At 46.7% G+C, this 25,151-nt stretch overlaps 1 protein-coding gene across 32 annotated transcripts in view; it reads right to left on the bottom strand.

Annotated features, from left to right (window-relative positions):
- Window positions 1-25,151, bottom strand: part of MICAL3 (microtubule associated monooxygenase, calponin and LIM domain containing 3) — a 1,875,796-nt gene that overhangs the window by 961,495 nt on the left and 889,150 nt on the right. For 21 of the 32 annotated variants that reach the window (XM_085652129.1, XM_085652139.1, XM_085652136.1 and 18 more), the window contains one exon: window positions 10,473-10,553. The exons of the other annotated variants lie outside the window; for them this stretch is intronic. In XM_085652129.1, the coding sequence (XP_085508255.1) occupies window positions 10,473-10,553 (81 nt within the window). The remainder of the gene's footprint in view (window positions 1-10,472; window positions 10,554-25,151) is intronic. 32 annotated transcript variants of the gene reach the window in all.

Below are 25,151 nucleotides of genomic sequence, written 5' to 3'. Positions count from 1 at the left end.
GAGGCCAGATATGGAAAGGCATGAATGGCACTGCGAATGAGGTGAGCTGCAAACACTGCTAAATTTTTAGTAAATATCCATGGAACTGTTGAGACCCCAAAAGGCACTTTTCTGAATTGATAACATTGTACACTTTCCACAACTCTTAGGTACTTAGTGGTGAGCTAGGTGGATGTGGAAGTAGAAGTCCTTGAGATCAGGATCGTCTTGGAATCCCTGATGCAAAGTAGCATACTGTCTTGCAGGGTGGTCATCTTGAGTGCTCTGGCAGGATGTAACACTTTAGTGGCCTGAAAGAGAATACTGCCTTGAGTGTTCCATCTTTTTTTCAGAATTAGGAAGTATAGTAGTATAAGAGATTTCCTTCTTGTTCTCTCTGGCACGGTAGAACACATTCTATAGCCCCCTTTTGTGGCAATGTCTCCAAATCCTGCTGCAGCAGCCTTTGAACATTTTGACTGAAGAAGTGCTGATGAGGTGTCATGTTTGGTGGCACTGTGCGAAATTCCAAGCGGAATACGTGAGCAATGAAGGTCAAGACCCATTTTTCTGAGGTTGTCTAATCCCACTGAGGAAGGTATATCATCATTTCACTTACAGGTGTTGCGTGATCAGAGGGGTTGGAGAGCAAGTCATTGCTGGCCTGTATTTTTAGCATAGGATAGAATGAAACTGAGCATTCTCTATTAGAGAGTTGTCACTAAAAGTCATCTTCCTCCTCCATCATGTGTCGTTTAACCTTGGGGTGGTCAGTCGTTCTGTGGACGACAGAATTGTATGTTGTTTTGTTATCCAGTAGACGGGTGTTATTAAATAGGGCTCAAAAGATGGGACTCGCTCGGAATCCATACGTCAAAAGCAAGAGTTTCGGCATGAAAAACACTGCTGGTGTGGAGGTCCTTCTGGAACAGTTTACAAGGCTAAGCTGTGTCACACCTCAGTGACTATTGTTGAGCTTTGTTCCTGGTTCATTGTTGGGGTCGCACGTCACCTCGAAACCTCTATAAAAAAAACTATTTGCAACATCTGTACCCAACACAAGATGGAAGGAGTGTGCAAAGCATGTGATCTACAGCAGCACACGCTGCAAAGTCATTTGCCTGTAACTATAGTTCTACAGTGTCAGTATCTTTCATAGGTTAACTTGTTCAAACATTCCCAGCCTTCGAGCGGGGAGTCCCATAGTAGTCCTAGAAAAGCAGTGCACTGTTAAATGTCACTTAGAAGGCCTTATCCATAGCCGCACTAGTAAGTAAAGCACGTCTTTAGTGAAGGCTCACACGTCAGCTAATCAAGTAAAAACACTGGATTTGTTCTCAAAGTAACTATTCTTATGAAACTGGAAATATGGTTCCTTAATCGTCAAGGCTTGCATTTCACAGACTCTTCTCGCTAATGTTAATGCCAGAACAAATGCCCGCTTCTAAGAGAATATTTTAATTCTGCTATGTGCATCGGTTCAAAAGAGATTCTCATTAACTAACACTGTAATTAGCTGCCAAAAGACTGGAAGGCATCTCACTTGAAGAATCCTGAAGAGCCCTTTAATAAATTCCTTGACCCTGTAAGCCCAAATATGCAGTTGGCCAATTGCTAATTAAAAGCAGGCAAGATCTACCAGATAAGCTTTCACAGGGGCATGTCTCAATCCTGAACAAGTTAATTGTAGCAGGTAGTGTAGAATATGGTATGGTAAAGCAGACAGTTGATGGGGACCATGATTATTGCATGACACGGGATTGATAACTTTCTGGGGTTAAACAGTATTTCTCTGCATTTTTGTGGAATGTCTGTATAAAAGATGGCATTCATTGTTACTCAAAAGCCATACTCTAGTTTAGAGAAGCATGGTTGGAATGCAGGCCTTGGCCTTCACAAGGAGACAGACATTTTACCAATCACGGATTCTGGGATCTCCAAGAGAGGAAAAGCTCCATTTACCAGTATTGCTCAGGCCATGATGGCTATCAGAATAAGATGGCTCAGCTCTAGTCTCCTCTTGTTCGGTATCTTCGCGATGAGGAAAGTAGGGGAAAAGCATTGGCAAAGGTCCTCAACCATGCTATGAAAAAGGCATTTCCCCACAAACAATCCAGCTCCCTTCCCAGCTCCCGCCTCCCAGCTGTCCAGCCCTCCCCAACCCCTACTTAATGGCGGCCGCTGCGGGGAAAGGCAAGCAAGACCACCGACTCTGTCAATTGAATTGCTCTCCCACCCTCGCAGCTCCACCATTGAGTGAGGCCTCCCTAAGCCCCTGCACTCTAGTGTGAGTGTTCGAGGCCCTCCTCCACCCGCAGGTTCACCTGCTCATCCCTGGTGGTCCAGTGGACCACGGTCTCCCGCATTTCACTCTTTTTTTTACCCATTTTCACTCGTTTTTTACTCATTTTCACCCTCTTTCTAAATCTATTTTACTGCACGTTTCTGCGTTCTACATTTTCCGCTCCGTATTCTTCACTCGTTTTTTACTCATTTTCACCCTCTTCCTAAATCTACTTTTCTGGACTTTCCTGAGTTCTGCTTGTTTTTCTCTTTCCCCTTTATTCCTACTTCCTCCTTTCCTGTCCGTTTTCCCCCACCGCTGCCGCCCACGTGGCCCCTCCCCCAGCACAACAAGCGCGACCAATCAAGCTCCCCTCCCCGCTCGCGCCTCCCAGCTGTCCAGCCCTCCCCAACCCCTACGTAATTGCAGCCACACGGCTGGCGCACCAAAGGCAAGCCCGTCTGCGCCTGTCCGTGACCTGACCGCAACCAGCGCCAGGAACCCTGGACCTCCGCCCGCCAATGCTACAACCCAGCGGCACTCCACGCACTCAACCCAGGCCGCAACAACAGCTGCAAGCTAGCATCACCAGCCTACACCCACGAATCCTTCAGCTGTCACCGCGGTCGGCACACCTGCAGCACCACCAAGAACAGGGATCCAACACAACCCGCCCACAAGAACAAAACCAAACACCCTGCAATGCATCCTCCTCAACGTCCGATCCCTCCAAAAACACACCACCGAAATCTGGGACCTCCTTGACAGCACCACATAGCGTTCCTCATCAAAACCTGGACCAACACCACCTCAGGACCGACCATCGACATCCCTCAAGTATACAAGATCTCCAGATAGGACTGCCCCACCTGCCCAGGAGGAGGATTCACCATCGTCCACAAATTCACCCTCCGCCTGAGCACACTCCCCGATGAGCACACGGACCTGATGGAACACCTTCACTTCAAGATACTGACCAGCCCCACCGACACCCTCCGAGGGACCCTCATCTACCGACCCCCTGGAATCCCCAGACCCTTCGCCAACTACATCACGGACATCTCCTCCCCGCAGGCCATTGCATCCACCAACTACACCCTGCTAGGAGACCTCAACTTCCACCTCGACAACCAACTGGACCCCAACACCACATCTCACCTGGACAATCTCCACAACATTGGACTCCGCCAGATCGTGACTGAGTCCACGCCCTCAGCAGGACACACCCTCGACCCCCTCTTCACTACAGGAAACTCCATCACCTTCAGCCACACCACCGTACTACCATGGACCGACCATCATTACGTCCACTTCAAACTCAGAACACTCACCATCCACAGACACCAGTACCTGCTGCCACGAAGAAACTGGACCAAAATCACTGACGACCAGCTCACCTCCTCACTCAACAATTCCACCCCAACCATCGCGGAAAACGATGACCCCAACACGGCAGCCCGAACCCTGCATAGATGGATCTCGGACAGTGCCAACACCATAGTCCCCCTCAAGAAAAACAACAATACCCGCGCTAAGAAAGCCAGATGGTTTACCACCGAATTTGCCGCCACCTCCAAAAGGCCTGGAGGAACACCAAATTCACAGTAGCCCACAACAACTTCAGAGCTGCCACCAACGCCCACCACCTACTAGTCAGAGAAACGAGGAAAAAAGCGATTGAAGACAGAATCTCCACCCACGCGCACAACAGCAAGGAACTCTTCAACATCAAGGAGTTCACCCAACCCACCAGCGAGTCTACTGACATCCCTTCCTCACAAGACCTCTGCAACAAACTCAGCACCTTTTTCCACCACAAAATCAAGAGCATCTACGACAACTTTGACTAAGACAACCAACACACTGAACCCTCACCAACCACCCCGACGCCCGAAAACCAGCGATTGACAACTGAACAGCCCTCACCACCGAAGACACACTGAAGACAATGAAGTCAATCCACTGAGGAGCCCACACGGACCCCTACCCCCACCTCATCTTCAACAGAGTTGCCGACACCATCGCACCCACGCTCTGCACACCATCAACCGCTCTCTGGCGACCGCCTCATTCCCCGATGACTGGAAACATGGCGAGGTCAATCCCCTCCTGAAGAAACTCTCGGCAGACCCCACCGATCTCAAAAACTACAGACCCATCTCCCTGCTCCCGTTCCCAGCGAAAGTCATCTAGAAAGCCATCAACAGCCAACTCGCCACATTCATCGAAGAGCATAACATCCTTGACCCCTCCCAATTCAGCTTCAGAAAAAAAACCACAGTACAGAAACCGCCCTCCTCGCCGCAACAGATTTCTTTTTTTTTTTTTAAACAATTTTTATTAGTTTTTCCCAACGTAGAACAACATGAAGTCCACATTACATTCAGTATTCCTGTGAAGGATAACCAGGCCAGTGGGAACAATATCAAAGACAATAAGCTCGCAACAAAACCAGTCTAAACCCCCCACCCCAGTCCTCGCCGCAACAGATGTCATCAGCACCCTACTGTACAAAGGAGAAACAGTAGCCCTCATCCTCCTCGACCTCTCAGCGGCGTTCAACACAGTCTCTCACCACACCCTAATACGCAGACTCCACGACGCAGAAATCCAGGACAAGGCCCTCAATTGGATCCTCTCCTTCCTCTACGGCAGAACGCAGTGGGTCAGACTCCCCTCCCTTTCTTCTCGGACCCTACACAGACCACCTGCGGAGTCCCCCAGGGCTCCTCCCTCAGCCCGACGCTCTTCAACGTGTACATGGCTCCACTCGCCCCCATCGTCAAAACCTTCGGACTCAACATAGTGCCATACACAGAAGACACACAACTCATCCTCTCCCCATCCAACGAACCCAAACCCCGCCAGACACAACTTTCAAGAAGGCATGGAAGCAGTCGCCAAATGGATGAATACCAGCTGCCTACAACTAAACACCAACAAAACAGAAGTACTCATCATGGGCCCAAACCCCGACGCCTGGACCAACACCTGGTGGCCCCCCGCCTTCGGAAACCCGCCAAACCCCACGGACCACGCACGCAACCTGGGAATCATCCTGGACTCGGAGCTCAAATGGACCGCCAGATCAAGTCCATCTCGTCTTCCTGCTTCCACACACTCCGCCTCCTCCATAAGACATTCAAATGGATCCCCCTCGAACACAGAAAGACCGTCACTCACACCCTGTTCACCAACAGACTCAACTACGGCAACGCACTATGCCGGAATTAACAAAAACCTCACCCACAAGCTACAGAACATCCAGAACGCCACTACAAGACTGGTCCTCAACCTGCCAAAACACTGCCATATCTCCCAGCACCTGCGCACACTCTACTGGCTCCCCGTCGAGGCGAGAATCACCTTCAAGATACTCACCCACGCACACAAGGCCCTCCACGGCACCGGACCAGCCTACCTGACCAGACGACTCAAATTCCACGCACCTCAAAGGACACTATGATCAGCCCAGCTCTCCTACACCGTGGTCCCCCGCACCAGAAAGACCAGATCAGGAGGCCACTCCTTCTCCTTCCTCGCGGCCAAAGCCTGAAACGCCCTTCTGCTCTACCTCAGACAGACGACATCGCTCTTCATCTTCGCAAGAAACCTCAAAACCTGGCTCTTAGACCCCCTCCTTAATGGAATGGAACCTGCACCCCCCGCCCCTAGCGCCTTGAGACACTCACGCGTGAGTAGTTGTGCTTAACAAACTCCTGATTGATTGATTGTATGAAACACCGAAGAAGAGAGTGCTCTTACTTGATGATCAAAGTGGAGCTTATGGTCAAAGATAACTCCCAGGTGCCTTCCTTCCAGGCATCGGTAGGGGTACCATATTCTGTGGCCACAAGATTGGCAACCAGAAAGAGGTTTCCGAAAGTAGCACCTCTGTTTTGCTGGAATTGAACTTTAGGCAATTCAATTTCATCCAATGACCAATTTGCGCCATACAGGAGCTGAATCGATGGCCCACTTTATATCATATTGTGGTGCTGTAAGCAGTGGTGCACAAATGTGCATTATGTTGTAAATTGGGAAATGAAGTTTTGAACATTGACTTTAACCTGCTCTGACTACATCTTGAATTCTGACTCTTTCTGGCCTGGGTTCAGCACACACAAGCAGACCCCCAGGTTACTCACGGTTATTTAGGTTCTTTACGTTCAATATGGTTTTCCTCTTTGAGGGTGTTTTTGTACTCTTAGGATGTTTTCTACTTTATCAAGCTTTACCATTAGGGGCTGGAACATGAGACGTGGGATGTGTGAGGAATCCTTTGCCTTAGAATGCTTGCAGGAGCCTGTTGAGTTTCATTAACATAGTGTGTCTTTTCAAAACTTCTCGCACATTGAGATTATTATAAAAACTAGGGTTGCTTGGCTCTTAGACGGGATTTCGCCTGAGAGGTGGACGCATCTGCTCAGTGCTGTATTTCCCAGCTTGAAGAGTCTCTTGACCCTAGGACTGTCAATTGGGACCCCCAGTCTTGGGAGGACCAGGATGGAGAAATTGCAGCCACCAGTGAGGTATTTTCTCTGATCACTGGTATTGAGATATATATATATATATATATATATATATATATACACGCTCCAAAAGTTGCCCACAGGCGAGGGAGCACTCGAGCTGCAGCAATCCCCAGTAGACCACGCACATCGCAGGAGCAGCCTGACGCGTTTCGGATCAATTCCTTAATCATAGGCTCAGTTCCACCAAGTGCACAGCGTTTTTGGCCACACCTCTTTATTTAAATGATTCACTGCCTTCTGATAGGTCAATTTCAAACAGCATTTAGCTCACGGTCCCCCACAGGATTATGGGACCTGTAGTGCGGCAATCCTACCCCGATGGGTGCCATGTCCTTAGGGTCCCCAATGCATATATATAGTTATCTTTATATGTGTTTTTTGTCGATGTGCACATTCATTTATTATTTGACTTGAGAATCCTAGGATTTGCTCTCTTGCATTTCACTTGTGAATGTTACATTTTTATCTGACTTGTAAGTGCTTCATTATTATCATTATTTTCGTGTGCTTTACCATTATTATCTGCTTGTGTTTTTAATATATATTTGCATGTTTTACCTGATTCATTTGACATCTCAGAAAATCCTTCTGTTAGAGAGTGTTGCATTAATAAAACCCTATGCTTTGCTTTGAAACGGTCTTTTGATGTGCCTAATTTTTTTAGTATGGAGCCCCCTTTCCATGAGCTTTTTCTTGCTTTACCGATTGCCTCTCCTTGAGAGTGCTGCATTTCTTTTACTTGGGAGCATAAAGCAAGACACATACCTATGACTCCAAGTAGCAAATACCCTCTCAATAATAACTGCCATAAATTACGATGGCATCCTTTGACAAATAAAACAAGATCTTTCCCTTTGGTCACAATATAAACTAATCTTGTTTCGGAAGAAATGTAGCCTTAAAAATGAACAACTTCCCTGAACCCCGGTTTCTGATCCAAACACTCCCCCTCCAACCAAAATGTAATATGCTAAAAAAGCTACAAAAAGAACAGATTTGTTTGCGTGGATCAGAAAACCACATTTCAAACATTCATGGGCCTATGGATATCCTAAAGAAGACAGCCTGGGCATTCCCAACATCATACAATACTACCAAGATACCCAATTGAGATACATGGTAGAGTGTTGCAGAGTGATGCTGGAGAAGCATTCCTGTTTCTAGATCAGTTGGTACATATATGGCAAGTACCTTGGCTGCCCAAGAGATGGGGGCTATAATCTTCCCAAGTGACCAACTCAACCCTAACAGTCCAGGATAAAATCGTACCAAGAAAAAAAAAGAAAAGAAAACAGCGTGCAAGAGAGCAGGCACCCGATTTGACACAGAAGGTATCATCCATTCAGAACAGCTAAAAAAAGACTATATTCTCTCTGAGTATGGTAGTATGCAAAATGCACAGGTAAGACCTTGGGTGACCAACTGCTAAGTGACGGCTCTCGTGAGTAGACCATTAGGAATATTTGAAAGATGCCTAATACCAAAAGAGAGTGATAGGCACCTACTCTTTGACATACATGACTTACTTACTCAGTCAACCTTGAAGGATAAATCAGTAGGTCAGAAAAGGTGTGAGACTGAACTGCAGCACACCCTTAAAGAGAATAGGAAGATGTATTTTATCTAACATGTCACACATTGAGGTGCACCTGTAACAGAAAAACCATGCCAAAGATAGCGACATAAACAGTACTTCAACTCAGCCCAAATACATAAATGGTATGAAGAGAGGAAGGAAAATTGCTGGACGAGATTCAGCAGTATGGGGAAACTACTCTATCTCCTACGGGAACTGCCCTAAACTGTACTAGATGATACGGATAAGAAATACAGGATACAAATTCAGCATCTTACTGCATATGCGGTGGTCAGCCTTCCTAAAAAACAAACAATTCCATTACAATCAATGAAAAGACGACAAATCAGCCTGGCACTAAGTGCAGCACAAGAAGAGATCCTCGCCTTCTGGGGAACTGACTGAACCCCAAAGCATACAAGTGGCTGTACAAAATCGAAACTTACTAGGCACGAAGAAAGTGACAATGTCTTTGGAGCATAGAGACAAAGATTTTAAAGAGATGTGGTCGCCTCGTACTCTTTCCTTTCCACAGAGTTCCACAACCTAACCTGCACTGAATACCTGAGGCTGCTACATATACTGGCTTAAAGTCATCAAACGTCATCTATACACTGGGGATATAACCAAATACAAGAGCCTTCTTTTTGTGTGAGCTTTAGTAAAGGTGTGGGGTGGGAGGCAAGTTATTTTTTCATCCTAGTTACTAGCCGACCTCCGGGTTGTAAGAGGCTTCATCTGTGTTTTGTTAAAACTCAAAACCTGTCAATACAAACTGCTTTGATCCATAAAATGCACTAAGCAAATCTAGAGAAGAATAGGATATTTTTGAGTTGTCCAGTCCTGAAGCAAAGGTCTCAAAATACATGTACTGGTAAGAGGATAGGACAACCTTGAATTCCAAAGTAAGGAGGATTCATTCAGAGAATGATCATTCTTTTAGCAGGATTTTGCTACAGGAGCCCGATCTAACCTAGGAAGTTACTTAAAAGGAGCACTGCTCTGTAGTAAAATTCAGAACAGGTCACCTTATACCATATCGCCACAAAACTTGCACTTTAGTGCTTTCCTCATACAAGTATTCGCAAATAAGTTCACCCAGTAGTTACCTCTCCTGAATAGACAGTAGAAATCAGTAGGATGTCTGGTGGGAACTTATCACCACTACTGATATCACTTATCAATTGGTGACTGCAGCCTAAAGCGGACAGCTTTCACACACAACAAAATTGACTGTCTTCATCAGTTGATTCTTTCACATTGACAAAAGACTGCTTCCCAGAGACCAGGGGTGACTGTCAGCACAGAAAACACAAATACTCACCAGATGCCAAATGCCAAGAACTGCCCGCTATAGTCAAAGCATATCTTGACGCCAGTCCAGGCAAGGGATACCCCAAGTAGGGGAGATACCACAATAATCAACTTATACTGTCCAACTGTTGACTGTTTTCTCAAGCCTGACAAAAAACAGGACCACGGTGTGGTAGTTCATGAGTCATTGATAAGGGGTGGTGCTCACACAAATTAACTTGCAAAGAAAGCTCACAATGTTTTAAAGTGACATTATTTCCTCTGGAGAATCTTTTTTTTTCTTAAATCGAGACCCATCCCTCGTTGCATGCAACTATCAAACCGCTAGAAAGGAGGAGAGTAGGGTTTCATTTTACTAATGCTTCCAATTTGATTTCTGAATACCGTTTAACTGTGGTGTGTTTTATCTTAGGAATAAAAAAAATATAAAGGGAACTATTTTTATCAGGCCCAGAGTCTTGCCCTTCCATGAGTCGTGCGTTAGAAACCAAGGAGTGAATTAGCACACTCAAACAAAATGCTTCAGTTATGGAAACACTAAACATAGAAATAGACCATGGTGCAACATGGGTTTAAGTCCGCAAAGTCAGAAAGGAAACGGTAACAACAACAACAAAAAAAGGCAGTGCAGTACTTAAACTTCCTAGTGAAAAAGGCTCTACAAAAACCATGGCCATGCTCACAAAGCGTGGGAAAGCAAACTGGCATGATGGCATCCTCAAAGCGAGAAGTGTTGAGCAGCACCTCACAACAAATTAAATTCATGGCACCTGTTTATTTTTACCTGTTTCCATCGTGGCACAGGTGCAAGTCGAGCTTGCTCTCTCTGGTTCAGGAGTCGCTCCTGATAAGGCAGAACAATTTGCTGCTCACAGGTTGTGAAATGAGACAGAGGTGATAAAGAGGAATTAAAATACAACAGATGAGCAATGTAAAATAAAGGTGATGCAGGATAGAAAACTAAAATATTGAGGGATATCAGACAATAACAAGAACTTGGATGAAAAAAAATGCGGGTAAACATGTGCATTTCATAGCCCAACTTTCACTAGGTGTTATAAGAATGTGGCGGTTCTAAAATATACTTATTCAATTTTTCTGCACCTACAGCCATAAGGATAATGTTACTTACCCAGTAAGCATCTGTTCATGGCATGTAGAGCTGTATATTCACATGCTTTGCATACTGCTGCCATATAGTGTTGGGTCTGGATGTTTGCAAGTTGTTTTTCTTCGAAGAAGTCTTTCCAGTCAAGACGTAGGTGACTCCTCCTTTCGGTGATAGTGTGCATGAACATCAACTCCATTATTAGATTGTTTACACCCGGAGGGTGGGAATGGAGTTAGTAAAGGTAGAATAGAGATGTCCATGCGTATGTATGTAAAGTAAGAAAAACTGCAACAGGTATAGGTACCCAGGGAGGTGGGAGGGAGCATGTGAATCTACAGCTCTACATGCCAAGAACAGATGCTTACTGGGTAAGTAACATTATCCTATCGAGGCATATGAGCTGTAGATCACATGCTTTGCATAAACTATACAGCAGTAAACTCCCAAAGCGGTGGCTAACCTGTAGCTGTTGTAGTGGTTTGAAAAAGTGTTTTAAGTACTGCCTGGCCTACATTAGCTTGTTGCCTCGCTAACACATCTACACAATAGTGTTTGGTGAATGTGTGCTGTGTAGACCATGTTGCTGCCTTGCAGATGTCACCTAGGGGAATATTCCCTAAGAAGGCCATAGTAGCCCCTATTTTGCAGGTGGAATGCGCTCTGGGGGGTATTTTCAGGGTTCTTTTCGCTTTCACATAACATGTTTGGATACATTTCACCATCTTGCAATGCCTAATTTAGATATTGGATTGCCTTTGTGTGGTGGCGAAAAAGCAACAAAGAGCTGTTTTGTTTAACAAAAATATTTCTACATCATATAGTAGAGCTCTTCTAACATCTAGTGTGTGTAGAGCCCGTTCTGCTACAGAATCAGGTTGAGGAAAGAACACGGGTAACTCAACTGATTGATTGATGCGAAGAGCAGAAACAACTTTAGGAAGAAATTTGGCATTGGTTCGAAGAACCACTTTGTCTTTGTGAAGTTGAAAGAAAGGCTCTTGTATAGTTAGTGCCTGGAGTTCATTAAATCTCCTTAAGGAAGTGATTGCAATAAAAAAAACGCAACCTTCCATGAGAGAAACTGTAGTTGACACTAGTGGATTGGTGGAACCATTAGCCTTCTAAGGACTATGTTCAAGTTCCAAACTGGTGCGGGTGGAGCTCTTGGTGGTTTTACTCTTTTTAGTCCTTCCATAAAGGCCTTAATCACTGGTACTCTGAATAGAGATACGTGTTGCCTGGTTTGTAAGTATGCAGCTACTGCTGCTAAATGCAATTGAATGGATGTGTAGGCTAATCCAGATTGCTGTACGTGTAAGAAATAACAGATGAAGCATCAAGGGGATTGATATTGTTATTATTATAGTGTATAACAAATTGTTTCCACTTTGCTGCATAACAAGCCCTAGTAATAGATTTCCTAGCCTCCTTCAGGATAGTCATACAGCCTGGTGGTAATTGTAAATAACCAAACTCTGATTTCAGGAGCCAAATCGCCAGGTTGAGTTCCTTGGGATTTGGATGACCGAGTTCTCCATGGCTCCGAGTGAGGAGACTGGAGTTGAGATTAAGCTTTTGGTGTGGAACTACTGAGAGCTCTAGCAGGGTGGTGAACCAAAGTTGACATGCACATGTGGGAGCTATGAGAATGAGTTTGAGGGATGATTGCCTGAGCTTCCAAACTACCAGTGGAATGAGTGGGAGAGGAGAGGAAAGTGTAGGCAAATATCCCTGGCCAGTTCATCTATAGGGCATCGCCTTTGGAGAGCGGGTGTGGGAACCTGGAGGCAAAGCTTGAGCGTTTTGAGCTGGGGTGGACAGGTCTATGTGAGGAAATCCCCATTCCTGAAATTAGGGAAGAAGAATCTGGGGCTAGGTCTGCAATCTGATTGTTTACTCCTGGAAGATGTTCTGCTAGCAGATACATTTTGTGATGTATGGCCTATTTCCAAATGGCTTGTGCTAGGTGTGACAGTTGGAGTGTGTGTCTCCCCCGTTTTTGTATATATTGCATAGCAGTCATGTTGTCTGTGCGGACTAGGACGGTTTGCCTATTAGGTGAGTGCGACAGGCTTTGAGCGCTAGAGACACTGCTAGTAGCTCTAGGTGATTTATATGGAGGCTCTTGTACTTTAGACTCCACAGTCCTTGAATAGTGTGAGTCTGTAGGTGAGCGCCCCAACCAGTGAGCAATGAGTCTGCTGTTAGCACGGTCTGTGGAACAGACTCGAGAAAAGACCGCCCTTTGGATAAATTGTGTGGGTTCCACTACTGCAGAGAGCAATGGGTGCGGCCATCTATCAACACTAGATCAGTCAACTCACCCTGCGACTGGTTCCACTGACTTGCTAAGCATTCTTGAAGGGGACGCATGTGAAGTCTTGCGTGGGGAACAATTATAATGCAAGACGCCATCATCCCCAGCACTTGCATGAATGCTTTTGCTGGTAATCATTGGTTGGGTTGAAATTGAGTGAGAAGGGACTGAATACTGTGAATCCTGGCTGTATTGGGAGAGGCTAGAGCTTTCTGAGCGTCTATCGTGGCTCCCAGGTTAATTTGTGTTTTGGAAGCCAGCAGATGAGAATTCAACACATTTACTGTAATCCCTAGTTGGTGAAGTAAGTGAATAGTGGTTTGAGTGTGTTGGAGACACATTTGTTAAGTGTTGGATTCGATAAGCTAGTCATTCAGGTATTGGAAGACATGGATATGTTGTCTTCTCAGATATCCTACGACTACTGCTAGATATTTGGTAAATACCCTGGGAGCAGGGGTGTCCCCAAACGGTAGTACTTTGAATTGGTAATGATGACCTGCTATCATGAATCTGAGGTATTTGCGATGAGCAGGATTAATTGGAATGTGGAAATATGCATCTTTTAAGTCTAGAGACAACATAAAATGGCCCTGTTGTAGAAGTGGGAGCACTTGTTGAAGTGTCACCATGTGGAAATGCTCTGAAAGTATGTAGAGGTTTAGTTCTCGGAGGTCTAGAATAGGTCATTTTTGGGTATGAGAAAGTACAGAGAGTACACGATTGTCCCTTGATGTTGAAACGGCACAGGTTCTATGGCTCCTTTAGATAGAAGCGATTTGACCTCTTGCTGAAGTAGATGTAAATGTTCTGGTGACATTTTGTGAGAACGTGGTGAAATGTTTGGAGGATTGTTGGTAAGCTCCAGGCAGTAACCATGTTGGATAATTCCCAACACCCATTTGTCTGTGGTGATAGATTGCCAAATGGGGAGGAATTGAAGAAGATGTCCCCCGAAAGGTGATAAATGATTTTGGGGGGGGGGGGGGGTGTAGGCAAGTCACTATTTGTTGGGTGAGGGGGAATTATGTGGTGTGGAATCCCTGCCTCGACCTTTGCTGTTGTTGCATCTGTATTCTCCTCTAACAAATCCCCTTGTAGAGGAGTATTGATGGTTGTCTTAATAGGAGGTGGCAGTATTGTCTGAGGACATGGTTTTTGACCCTTTGCGGTAGGAGCGATAAAAGGATCCCCGATTAGAGGGAGACTGCAGAGCTCCCATAGACATGGCTACTTATGTGTCTTGTTTCATTTTTTCTAATGATTTATCGACTTCGGGACCGAAGAGATGTTCCTTGTCAAAGGGAGTATTTAAAATAGACTGTTGGACATCCGATTGGAAACCTGAAAATCTTACCCATACAGGTCTCCTTAATAACACACTAGTGTTGATCTCTCTAGCTGCGGTGTCTGCACCATCTAAAGCGCATCTAGTTGAGGAATTGGATATGAGCTCCCCTTCCTGGACTAAATCCTGGGCTTTTGATTTGTATTCATCTGGGAGGTGTTGTAGCAATTGCTCCATTTCGCCCCAGTGTGCCCTATCATACCTGCCTAGCAGGGCCTGGGTGTTGGAAATGCGCCAACGATTTGCTGCTTGGGCGGCTACTCTTTTACCAGGAGGCTTTTAATAGTTTTGACTCTTTGCCTGGAGGGGGAGCATCCCCTGTAGTCTGAATTCGCCCTTTTACGGGTATTCGAGACCACCAAAGTGTCTAGTGGCAGCTGGCCTTTAATAAAGACAGGATCTGAGGGAGCAGGCTAATGTTTTTATTAATCAATTCTGGGGGTGAGAATGCGAGCGTAGACTGAATCTTTAAAGATATCATTGGCATGTTTCATCATACCTTTAAGCATAGGTAGAGTGTGGCTAGCCCTTTGTGTGCTAATGAACGATTCAAATAGGAAATCTTCTTTTAGAGATTCCTTGTGTAACTGTACCTCATGATATTTCGCAGCTCTAGCAAGTAATTCTAAATATCCTAAATTGTCGTCAGGAGGGGAAGGCTTTGCAGGGTAAAGATCTGGGTCATTATCTGTAGGTGAATCCATGTTATAATCTTTCCAGGGGTCTATTGGTAAAATATTGTTCCCCCCCCCCTCATCATCATCATCAGGTGATGGTAGCGGAGAGTTAGTTGGTGAAATAAGCGAATACTGCAAGGGTGGATAAGTTGGTGTAGGTGAACGTGGTGGAGGAGGAGGAGGAGAGGGGTTGGTACCTACATTCTTCCTCTTCAAAGGAATATGGTAAAGAGTGTATTCTGACTCAGTTTTGTGTTTTTGAGATGGTTTAGTAAGAACACATCCTGTATCTGGGTTCATATAAAGTTGCTTCTGTTTCGGGTCCGATTTGGGTGTTAGGGTGTCAAAAATCGGGTCCTTCAGCTCCGGAGGACCAGTTATAGTTTCGGGACCGAGGATTTCGGTGCAGAGGTGGAATCTGTTTTTGGCGCAGAAGGTTTCTGTGCCGAAGCAGGTTTGGATTTTGGTGTCAATGATTTCGATTCCAAAGCGGTCTTTGGCTTCGAGTCTGAAGCTTTCGGCTCGGTGCTAGACTCCTCTTGTTCTTCCTCGGCCCTCTGAGCGTCAAACTCTTGCTCGGATCCTTTGCCGAAGATGTCCGGCGTGTATTCGACGTTTTGACTCTACATCTCGCGACGTCGAGCCCAAAGATTGAAGTGTGTTTTCTTCGATCAGAATGAACTGCACGCGTCTCAGTCCTGTTGGTTGTGCTCCGGAGACAAGCACAAGTTGCACACTTCAAGCGCGTCGATGCGCGGATATATCCATTCCATCGACTGCAAAGTGGACTGACGGCGTTAGGCCAGACGGCCTTCACGGAGATCTTCGATCGAAAAAAAGGTTTTCCTCGACTGATACAATGAGCGGAGAAGTGGGATACAAATTCGAAACAATACCGACGCTGGTAGAGTGGATTGCGCACCAAGGGGAGCCCGAAGAAAAGGTTTCGAACCAGAGCGCAGCAACACACATCCGAACCAGATGGCGGAAAAAAACAATCCAACAATGGAGTCGATGCCCATGCACACTATCACCGAAAGGAGGCGTCACCTACCTCGTGACTGTAAAGAATTCGTAGAAAAACAACTTGCAAACACCCGGACCCAACACTAGATGGCATGAGTATGCAAAGCATGTGATTTACCGCTCACATGCTTCGAACATCGGTTTTACCTTAATTTAGAGAATTTTAGCAAAGTATTATGTTAGTCTGTTTTTATTTTGCCTCCTATTCCCCAATGCATGCACTACTTGCTTGAAAGTTTAAACAGTATACAGATATTCAGTTACAGAACCTGTTATGTTGCAAAAATGTCTAACTCCAGAAAAATGCTTCAGCTCCACTTCACCATCGCGTGGCATTTCACAACCTTCAGAAGGATGCTACCTCCCACCACTGTAAACACCTTGATGTCAGTGAAGACGAAGCCCTTTTTAACCTCTCAGTCTTATATAGGTACCTAGAACATACTTCTAGACTGGCGCGCGCACACACACACACACAGACACACACACACACACACACACACACACGATAATCTCCTACGGGCCGACTCCAGCTGTTCCCTGCTCGGTCCTCTGGTCCCTTTGCGACTGCTGTCCAGCAAATCGGCCCCACTGGAGAAAGAGCGGAGAGGATTGTGGCCGGCATCTGCTGCAGTCACCGTGATCTGCCTGACACCTTGACCCGAAGCATGGCTCCACCGGCAGAAAGGACAGTGGAAGAGGGGCGACACCCACTGCAGCATCGCAGCGCAGTGCGACGAGAGACAAGTAATGAGAGGGTCAAGAGGAGTGAGAGGCGCACAGTGAAGTAGCAAGTGTACTAGGCTGCAACCCACAAGCTACCCACACTCTACACGGAAGCAGCTGGCTTTAGGCCGGTGCGGCTTGCGCCAGTCATGGCGCTGCACTACCGCCACAGTTTAATCCCATTAAGCTCTCATCAGGCCTACTTACTTCATCATTGCCATTCGCCTCCCCCTGCACGCTAGGCACTCTTTACCTCTACCCCGCACACCTCACCAGGCTGCCATTCTAGCTGCCAGCAAAGCTCCAAGTGGTACAGTGTGGCACTAAAGAACAAGTTACTTACCTTCGGGAATGCTTTATCAGGTGGATACAATATATGCCTGTGGATTCCTCAGCTTTCGAATACCCCCTGCGCCAGCATTCCACGGGAAAATTCTTTCCTAGCTCTCCCACGTCAACGAGGACGTCACAATGGATCGGCTCCGCTCGCGGCACCGTATGAAGTCATCGGAGCCACAAAAGGATCTAGTCGGCATGCTGACGTCAGTTCCACCCATTTTTTCCCATGCCACCAAGGCAAACGGGCGGACCGACACATTTTCAAATGCAAACATAGCATACCAAATGTATATATGTATAGAAATTCACAAGAGCATAATAAATAAAAGTATAGAGAAATAGCAACAGAATAAGTATTTCTCAATATTACAGTATAAACATGATTAATACATATCAAAATAACATTTTTGGTAGAAACAGGTGGACAACGTGGAGGCGCGTGGGAGCGTGAGGACTCCACAGGTAGATATTGTATCCACCAGAAAAAGCGTTACCGAAGGTAAGTAACTTCTTCTTCTGATGGATACTTCTGCCTGTGGATTCCTCACCTTTCGAATAGATTCCCAAAGCCGTAACCCACCCGGAGGAGGGTGTCCACCTTACTAGACCAAAAAATCCTGCAAAACAGAGCAAGCAAAATGGCCATCCCTCCTAACCTCAGAGTTCAAGCAGTAATGCTTTGCAAAAGTGTGGAGGGAGGCCCAAGTTGCTGCCTTACAAATATCAAGAACAGGAACACCTCTAGCCAAAGCAGAAGAAGTAGACTTAGCTCTGGTGGAATGAGCTCGGATACCTTTTGGCGGTTCCTTCTTGGCCAGGGCGTAGCAAATCTTGATGCACAAGATAATCCACCTGGAAAGCGTCCTCTTGTGCACTGCCTTGCCTTTCATTTTCCCAACATAGCCCACGAAGAGCTGACCGTCCAGCCTCAGATCTCTAGTCCGATCCAAATAAAGGCTGACAGCCCTTTTAGGGTCCAACTGATGCAGTCTCTCTTCCTCCTTGGAAGGGTGAGGGGAGGATAAAAGGTGCTTAAAGTGATGGATTGTCCCATATGAAAATGAGTAAGCACCTTGGGAAGGAAAGCAGCCCTGGTCCTTAGAACCAACTTATCTGCATGAATGGTCAGGAAAGGAGGTTTCGAACTAAGAGCTTGAAGCTCACTTACCCTCCTAGCCCAGGTAATGGCAATCAAGAAAACCATTTTAAAAGAAAGAAGCCTCAACGGGTAAGTATGAAGAGGCTCAAATGGAGAACCCATTAAAAAAGTGAGTACGAGATTCAAATCCCACTGAAGCATAACGAAAGGTGTGGGAGGAAACTTATTTGTAAGGCCCTTAATGAACCTCATGACAAAGGAGACTTGTATAAAGACGGCTGGTCCGGCAAACATAAAAAGGCTGACAAAGTCGATAAATAGCCCTTAACAGTGGCTACAGCACAACCTTGCTGTGCTAAAGAAAGAGAAAACTTCAAATATTAGACAAGCGGGCCTTCAAAGGGTCAATGTCTCTCTCTCCGCACCACTCAACAAATCTGTACCACCTGGAAGAGTAAACAGACTTAGTGGAGTGTTGCCTGGATGATAAAATAACATCCACTATATCCGGCGGGAGAGAGAAAGAACTCAGGTTGCCCCGTTCAATCTCCAGGCATGAAGGTGCAGGCTCTGGAGGTGGGGGTGTAGAAACTGCCCCTGCGACTGCGAGAGAAGGTCTGCCCTGAGAGGGAGACGGAGCGGAGGATGCAATGACAGGTGAAGAAGATCTGTGTACCACACCCTTCTTGGCAATCTGGGGCAATCAATATAACTTGGGCCCAGTCAGGACCAGAGGAATCAAGGGTATGGGAGGAAACGCGTAAAGAAGTTGTGAGCTCCAATCTATCTGAAACGCATCCCCCAAAGCTCCCTGCAACAGATACTGGAGACTACAGAATAACGGGCAGTGCGCATTCTCGTGAGTGGCAAACTGGTCCAACCGAGGGGATCCCCACATCTGAAAGATGCGATGGACCACCTCTGGATGAAGCCGCCACTCGTAATCAGCTGAGTAACGCCGACTGAGACTGTCCGCACAAACATTCAGCACACCGGCCAGATTTGCAAACACACAAATCCGTTGGCCCTGAGCCCAGGACCAGAGCCGTAGAGCCTCTCGACAGAGGCGATACGACCCTACACCTCCCTGTTTGTTGATGTACCACATTGCGGTAGTGTTGTCCGTCAGGACCTGAACCGACTGACCGCGAAGGGAAGGGAGAAAAGCCTTCAATGCCAAACGTATCGCCCGTAATTCCAGAAGGTTGATGTGAAGCAACCTTTCCTCTGGAGACCAAAGGCCTTTGACCTCCAGAACCCCCAGATGAACACCCCACCCTAGAGTGGAGGCATCCGTGATCACTGTGGCCACCAGCAGAGGAGGCTGAAAGGCCTTTCCTTGAGACAGGTTGCCCTGCACACTACACCAAGACAGCTCAGCTGCAGCGTCTTTGGAGATTCTGATATTCTCCCCAAGATCTCTGCTGTGCTGATACCACTGCCTGCGGAGGCACCACTGGGGTGCCTTCATGTGCCACCGTGCATGGTTGATCAACAGAATGCATGAAGCGAACAGACCGAGCAGGCGAAGAACCTTCAGGACTGGAACAACCGCTCCATCGTGACACAAAGGAATTATTTCCTGTATGTCGAGAATCCTCTGCGGAGGTGGGTATGCTCGGCACACAGAAGTGTCCAGTATTGCCCCTATGAACAGGCTGCGCTGAGAAAGCACCAGGTGAGATTTGGGTACATTTTTTGAAAAACCCAATTTTGAACAACAGATGAGTTGTCACTTGCAAGTGGCGCGAAACCAAATCTGGACACTCCGCTTTCGACAGCCAGTTGTCCAGGTAGGGGAAAACAGGAACACCTGACCTTCTGAGATTAGCCGCTACCACCGCCATCATCTTTGTAAAGACTCGAGGCGTGGAAGTAAGACCGAATGGAAGAACCGCAAACTGGTAATGTTGCGATCCCACCGTGAACCGGAGATACTTCCGATGCGACTTCAGGATGGGAAGATGAAAATACGCATCCTGCAGGTTGATGGACACCATCCAGTCTTTCTGTTGCAGTGCAAGGAGAACCTGAGCCAAGGTCAACATTTTGAACTTTTCCTGCCTGAGGTAAAGATTCAAAATCCTGAGGTCCAAGATCGGTCTCAAGCGACCATCTTTTTTGGGGATCAGGAAATATCGGGAGTAACAACCCTGACCCCTTTCCTGCTCCGGAACCACCTCTATCGCAACTTTTTGGAGTAAAGTGAGAACCTTCTGCTGCAAAAGCAACAAGTGGTCTTCTGAACAACCACCCTTGCGAGGAGGGTAAGGAGGAGGAAACTCCAAAAATGGGAGGGTGTACCCATTCTCTACAAGATTCAAGACCCAACGATCTGATGTGATCAGTCTCCAATCTTGCAGAAAGAGGGACACCCGACCTCCAACTGGACCAACATGTTCTAAGATGGGGAATCTAGAACTGCTTTCCTGATGTACCAACAGTGGCAGGAGGGGAGGTAGAGGAAGAGGCTTGCTGACGATTTGCACCCCTGAGGCCTCTCTTATTCTTCCCTCTGTATGATTTGTACAAGGGATTTTGCTGTTGATGGCTCTGCTGAAATTTTTGGCGGCCACGAAAGGAAGCAAATCTTCCAAAGCCCCAATATCTCTTGTATCCATAACCTCTAGACTGAACCTGGAGGCCTAAAGATCTTGCGGTGGCTCTACTATCTTTGAAACGTTCCAAGGCTGAGTCTGCCTTAGAATCAAAGAGCCTTGACCCATCAAAGGGAAAATCCAACAAGGTCGCCTGTACATCAGCCGAAAACCCTGAAGACTTGAGCCATGCCTGTCTCCTTGTAGCCACAGAAGACCCCATAACACGAGCCACAGAGTCAGCAGTGTCCATGCCTGACTGCATCACTTGACGTGCTGCGGCCTGTGAATCCGAAAGGACTTCTAAGAATTTGGCACAATCCTCCTCAGGCAACTTAGGAGCAAGTTGAACAACAGAGTCCATCAATGCATGTATATATCGTCCAAGAAGGTAAGTCGCATTACTAGACTTTAGAGCCATACTCGCAGATGAAAACACTTTCTTCGCAGCTTGCTCTGTCTTTTTTGAGTCCCTGTCACCCAAAATGGTAGGAAAAGCACCAGAAGACTGTTTTGAGCAAGAAGCTTGGACAACTAGACTCTCCGGTGTCAAGTGTGATGACAAAAAAGCCAGATCACCAGGGGCAGGCTTGTATCTTCTCGAAATATAACGAGATACAGCTGGAGCAGACAAAGGCTTCTGCCACACCTCCAGAATTGGATCTGTTAAAGCCTCTGTGAATGGAAGTAGGGGCTCAGAGGTAGATGAAGTAGTATTCAAAACTTCCATCAGTATGTTAGACTTAACCTCAACAGAGGGCAGTTTAAGGCCCAATAAATCAGCTGCCTTCTTAATTACAAGATAAGGTGCAACGTCCTGCCCAACACAACCACTTGCAGATGGCAAGTCATACTCAGAAGTATCTAGGCCACTAGCTTCCTGAAGGCCCTCAAACTCATCCACAAAGTCCACAATTTCTCCTTCCTCCTGTTCTTGCAAATACTCCTCCTCCTTAAGCAATCCCTGAGCTTCTCTCCTGGAGCATTGCTTAGGCAACGGCGTCGGCGGAGCCACACGCAGCGCCGGAGAAGACACCAGCGGCGTCGATGGAGGTGCCTCGACATCAAACCTCTACGTCGATCGAATCCGAGGTAGAGCAGACTCAGCAGCTGAAGGAGTCCGGGGAGCCGGGGTAGACTATTTCGGCGCCGGGAAATGCCAAGCCGGAGTCGACGGCATAAATGGAATGAAAGGTGCCTGGGGATAGAACTGAGGCACACCCAGGTTGAAAGCCAGAGGACCCACTGGGCCAGAAGGCGCACCAGATGGAGTCGAGGCTCTTGCAAATAAACCAAACATTGCATTGAGAAAATGCGAAGAGTCAGCCCCAGGAGCAGGAAAAGGAGGATATGAATCCATACCTTCCTGTAGGGGAGTCACCTGAGGTCGCACTGGAGCCTGCGGAGCCGGGGACGGCGCCCGCACAGGTGAAGCCACACAGCCTGGAGAGGACCCTCCCGGCGCCGGTTACGTCGCTGGAGCCGGTGATTCTTCATGAAGTGAAGAAGCCCCTGAAACTTGCGATGCCGCAGCCGGAGATAGTACTGATATCGCCAGAGGACAAGGAGTAGGAGAGATAAAGTCCCTTCTCCGAGGTCGCTCAGCTGGAGTCGTCGAACTAGATCTCGACCTCGAGACTCTAGCCTTCGAAGAACAATGTCGAGAGGTATGTCTTCTCTTTCATTTCTTCGACCTCGAAGTGTGAGAAGATGAAGATTTTGCCCTCTTCCTACCTCTCTTTTCCTTCTTGGCTTTCGCCATAAACAATTTGGCTTCATGTTCTTTGATAGACTTAGGATTCATTTTCCTGCAGCTCCTGCATTTCTCGACGTCGTGGTCCGAGGATAAACACCACAGGCAGTCATCATGCGGATCCGTGATAGACATGTGTCTGCCACACTCCCTGCAGGGTTTGAATCCAGTTTTCCTATAAGTAGCCATCTTGACAAACTACTAGATACAAAGTTTTCCACAAAGAAAATGGAGAGCCCTACAAAAACTGTTGAGCGTCGACGGCGCGGAAAAAAAGGGAACTGACGTGAGCACGCCGACTAGGTTCTTTTGTGGCTCCGATGACGTCATATGTTGCCGCGAGCGGAGCCGATCCATTGTGACGTCCTCGTCGACATGCAAGAGCTAGGAAAGAATTTTCCCGTGGAATGCTGGCGCAGGGGGTATTCGAAAGGTGAGGAATCCACAGGCAGAAGTATCCATCAGAAAGCATATTTTCCTCCACAGTAAACTTTTTCATTATGTCTACACATGACAACACGTTAGCACAAGGACAGCTCACACCAAAACGAAATGGCCTGCAGCATTGCAATGGCATTCTCCATGTATTATTGTTGGGAAACTGGACTCTAGATGCAGAAATGGGCAATGCCAAGGTCATAGACCCTAAAAGGAGCCACGTAGGAAACATTCAGCACCCAAAGATCCTCCTAGCAGGACAGGAGGCTTCCTGGGCTGACCGTCAATGGGGATCAAATCCACCAAAATAGTAAATCATCCCCTCAAGCATGCACCCTCGCCTGGCAAATTCAATTAGCATGGTCACCCAAAAGCCCAGATTCCTGAATCCCGCCTCAAGCTCTCTCCATACTCAGTTTCTTCAAGCCCCTCCAGTAGCCCACACCAACATAACCGTGTAAAACATGTCAAGTACAACGTCTCCCCCAAGCAAGGTGATGTTGATTAAGTTGGGAGGCATACAACCCCCCCACTTCAGCCCCTCGGATGCAAAGGGGGCCCTGCACTAGATCGGTGCTTAAGCAGCCATGATGAGAAGAGTTCGAGCGCAAATCAATCCTCACTTGCTACTTCCATTCCTTTGAGTACAGAGGATACAATCTATGTGTCTCTCAACCATAAACCGCACCACCAGAGAGAATGACAACTGCTGGCCTGCACCGCTGGCACTCAATTTCATTGGGCAATCACTCAAATTTCATTTAAATAAAACTAGAAGTTTAAGTGGATCTCGAACACCCTGGCGATATTTGTGTCAGGGACAGGTGACAACTCAACAACCTTATCATGGAAGCGCACGGGTCATTACCAGCGCTGGACGCTTTGGCGCCCCCTCAGCAAGACAAATGTGCCTGCTCACCTATCCTAAATACATTGTCGACTCTGCCAGAAGTCCTTGCATCGATCATCACTGACTTAAAGTCCCAAACAGCTCAAACATTAATGTCATCAGGGCACAGCAGTAGCCAAGAAAGAAAGTCTGTGGAAAACCCTACCAAATCAGCACTAAACTAGTCTTCCCCACGCACCAACGTATCTTCCATTGCTGTCAAAACATCAAGGAGAGATTTCAAAACACGCTCCCACTGGCTCCAAGTTTTTCTATTACCTCAAAGGGCATCCAGAGCTCAGAACCAGAGAATCCGCTCAAATCACTGCATTCAATATGGGGCTCATGGAAGACCTTGTGCATAGCGGAGATTCACACAAAACCCAAGTATCACCAAAAAGTGCATGGCAGTAGCAATCACGGAAGTTATATCCCTTCAAATCTCATGTAAGGTAGACAGCACTGAGTTCATATAGCTGATATAGGCTCAGGGCTACCGACTTTGGAATGTCTACCTGCACAAAAAAGAAACAGTCCAAATAACCTATGCAAGTATAGGCTATCCTGCAACGTGAACTTGTGCACATTACCTGCATTTGCCCTGCCTTGCTAAAAAAAAAAAAAAAAAGAGACAGGCTCTTTTAAAACCACAGTTTATGGCTCTGGGCATTCGCTCCTGCAGACCTGACATTCGCTTTTCTCTTTGCAGAACATTCCATCCTGGCAGGGAAAATCATGAAATTTATGAAGGTGTTTGAGAGAACATTGAACAACGTAGCCCATCTTGATTAATGCAGCTATCAGGCATCTTCCGGCTGCCCACCTCTTCTACGAAGTCAGTGCCTGTTTGAACACGGACCATATGGACTGGGCTCCAGGTTTGCTTCATCAGTGATCTTCTTTACTGCAACCGGCATTTTTTGCATTAACTGAATGTATCATGAGGCTCGTGAAATGTGCCTACGATTTGTGAGGAATCAGTTAAGACAATACTTCACACACTTTAGGCACTTTCGGGGACTTTAATAATGCTCCAGCGATCCCCTGTGGCCCCCCCGCACCACTAATGAGCATGATTTCAACTGAATTGAGTTAAGACGAACATTTTAAAGGCAAGAGTGCCTGGAAAATACAGTAGCCTGA

Source organism: Triturus cristatus, chromosome 4_1 (assembly GCF_964204655.1).
Source record: "Triturus cristatus chromosome 4_1, aTriCri1.1, whole genome shotgun sequence".
Taxonomy (NCBI): Eukaryota; Metazoa; Chordata; class Amphibia; order Caudata; family Salamandridae; genus Triturus; species Triturus cristatus.
Note: the sequence above shows the minus strand (reverse complement) of the source record. Positions and strands in the feature narration are given on the sequence as shown.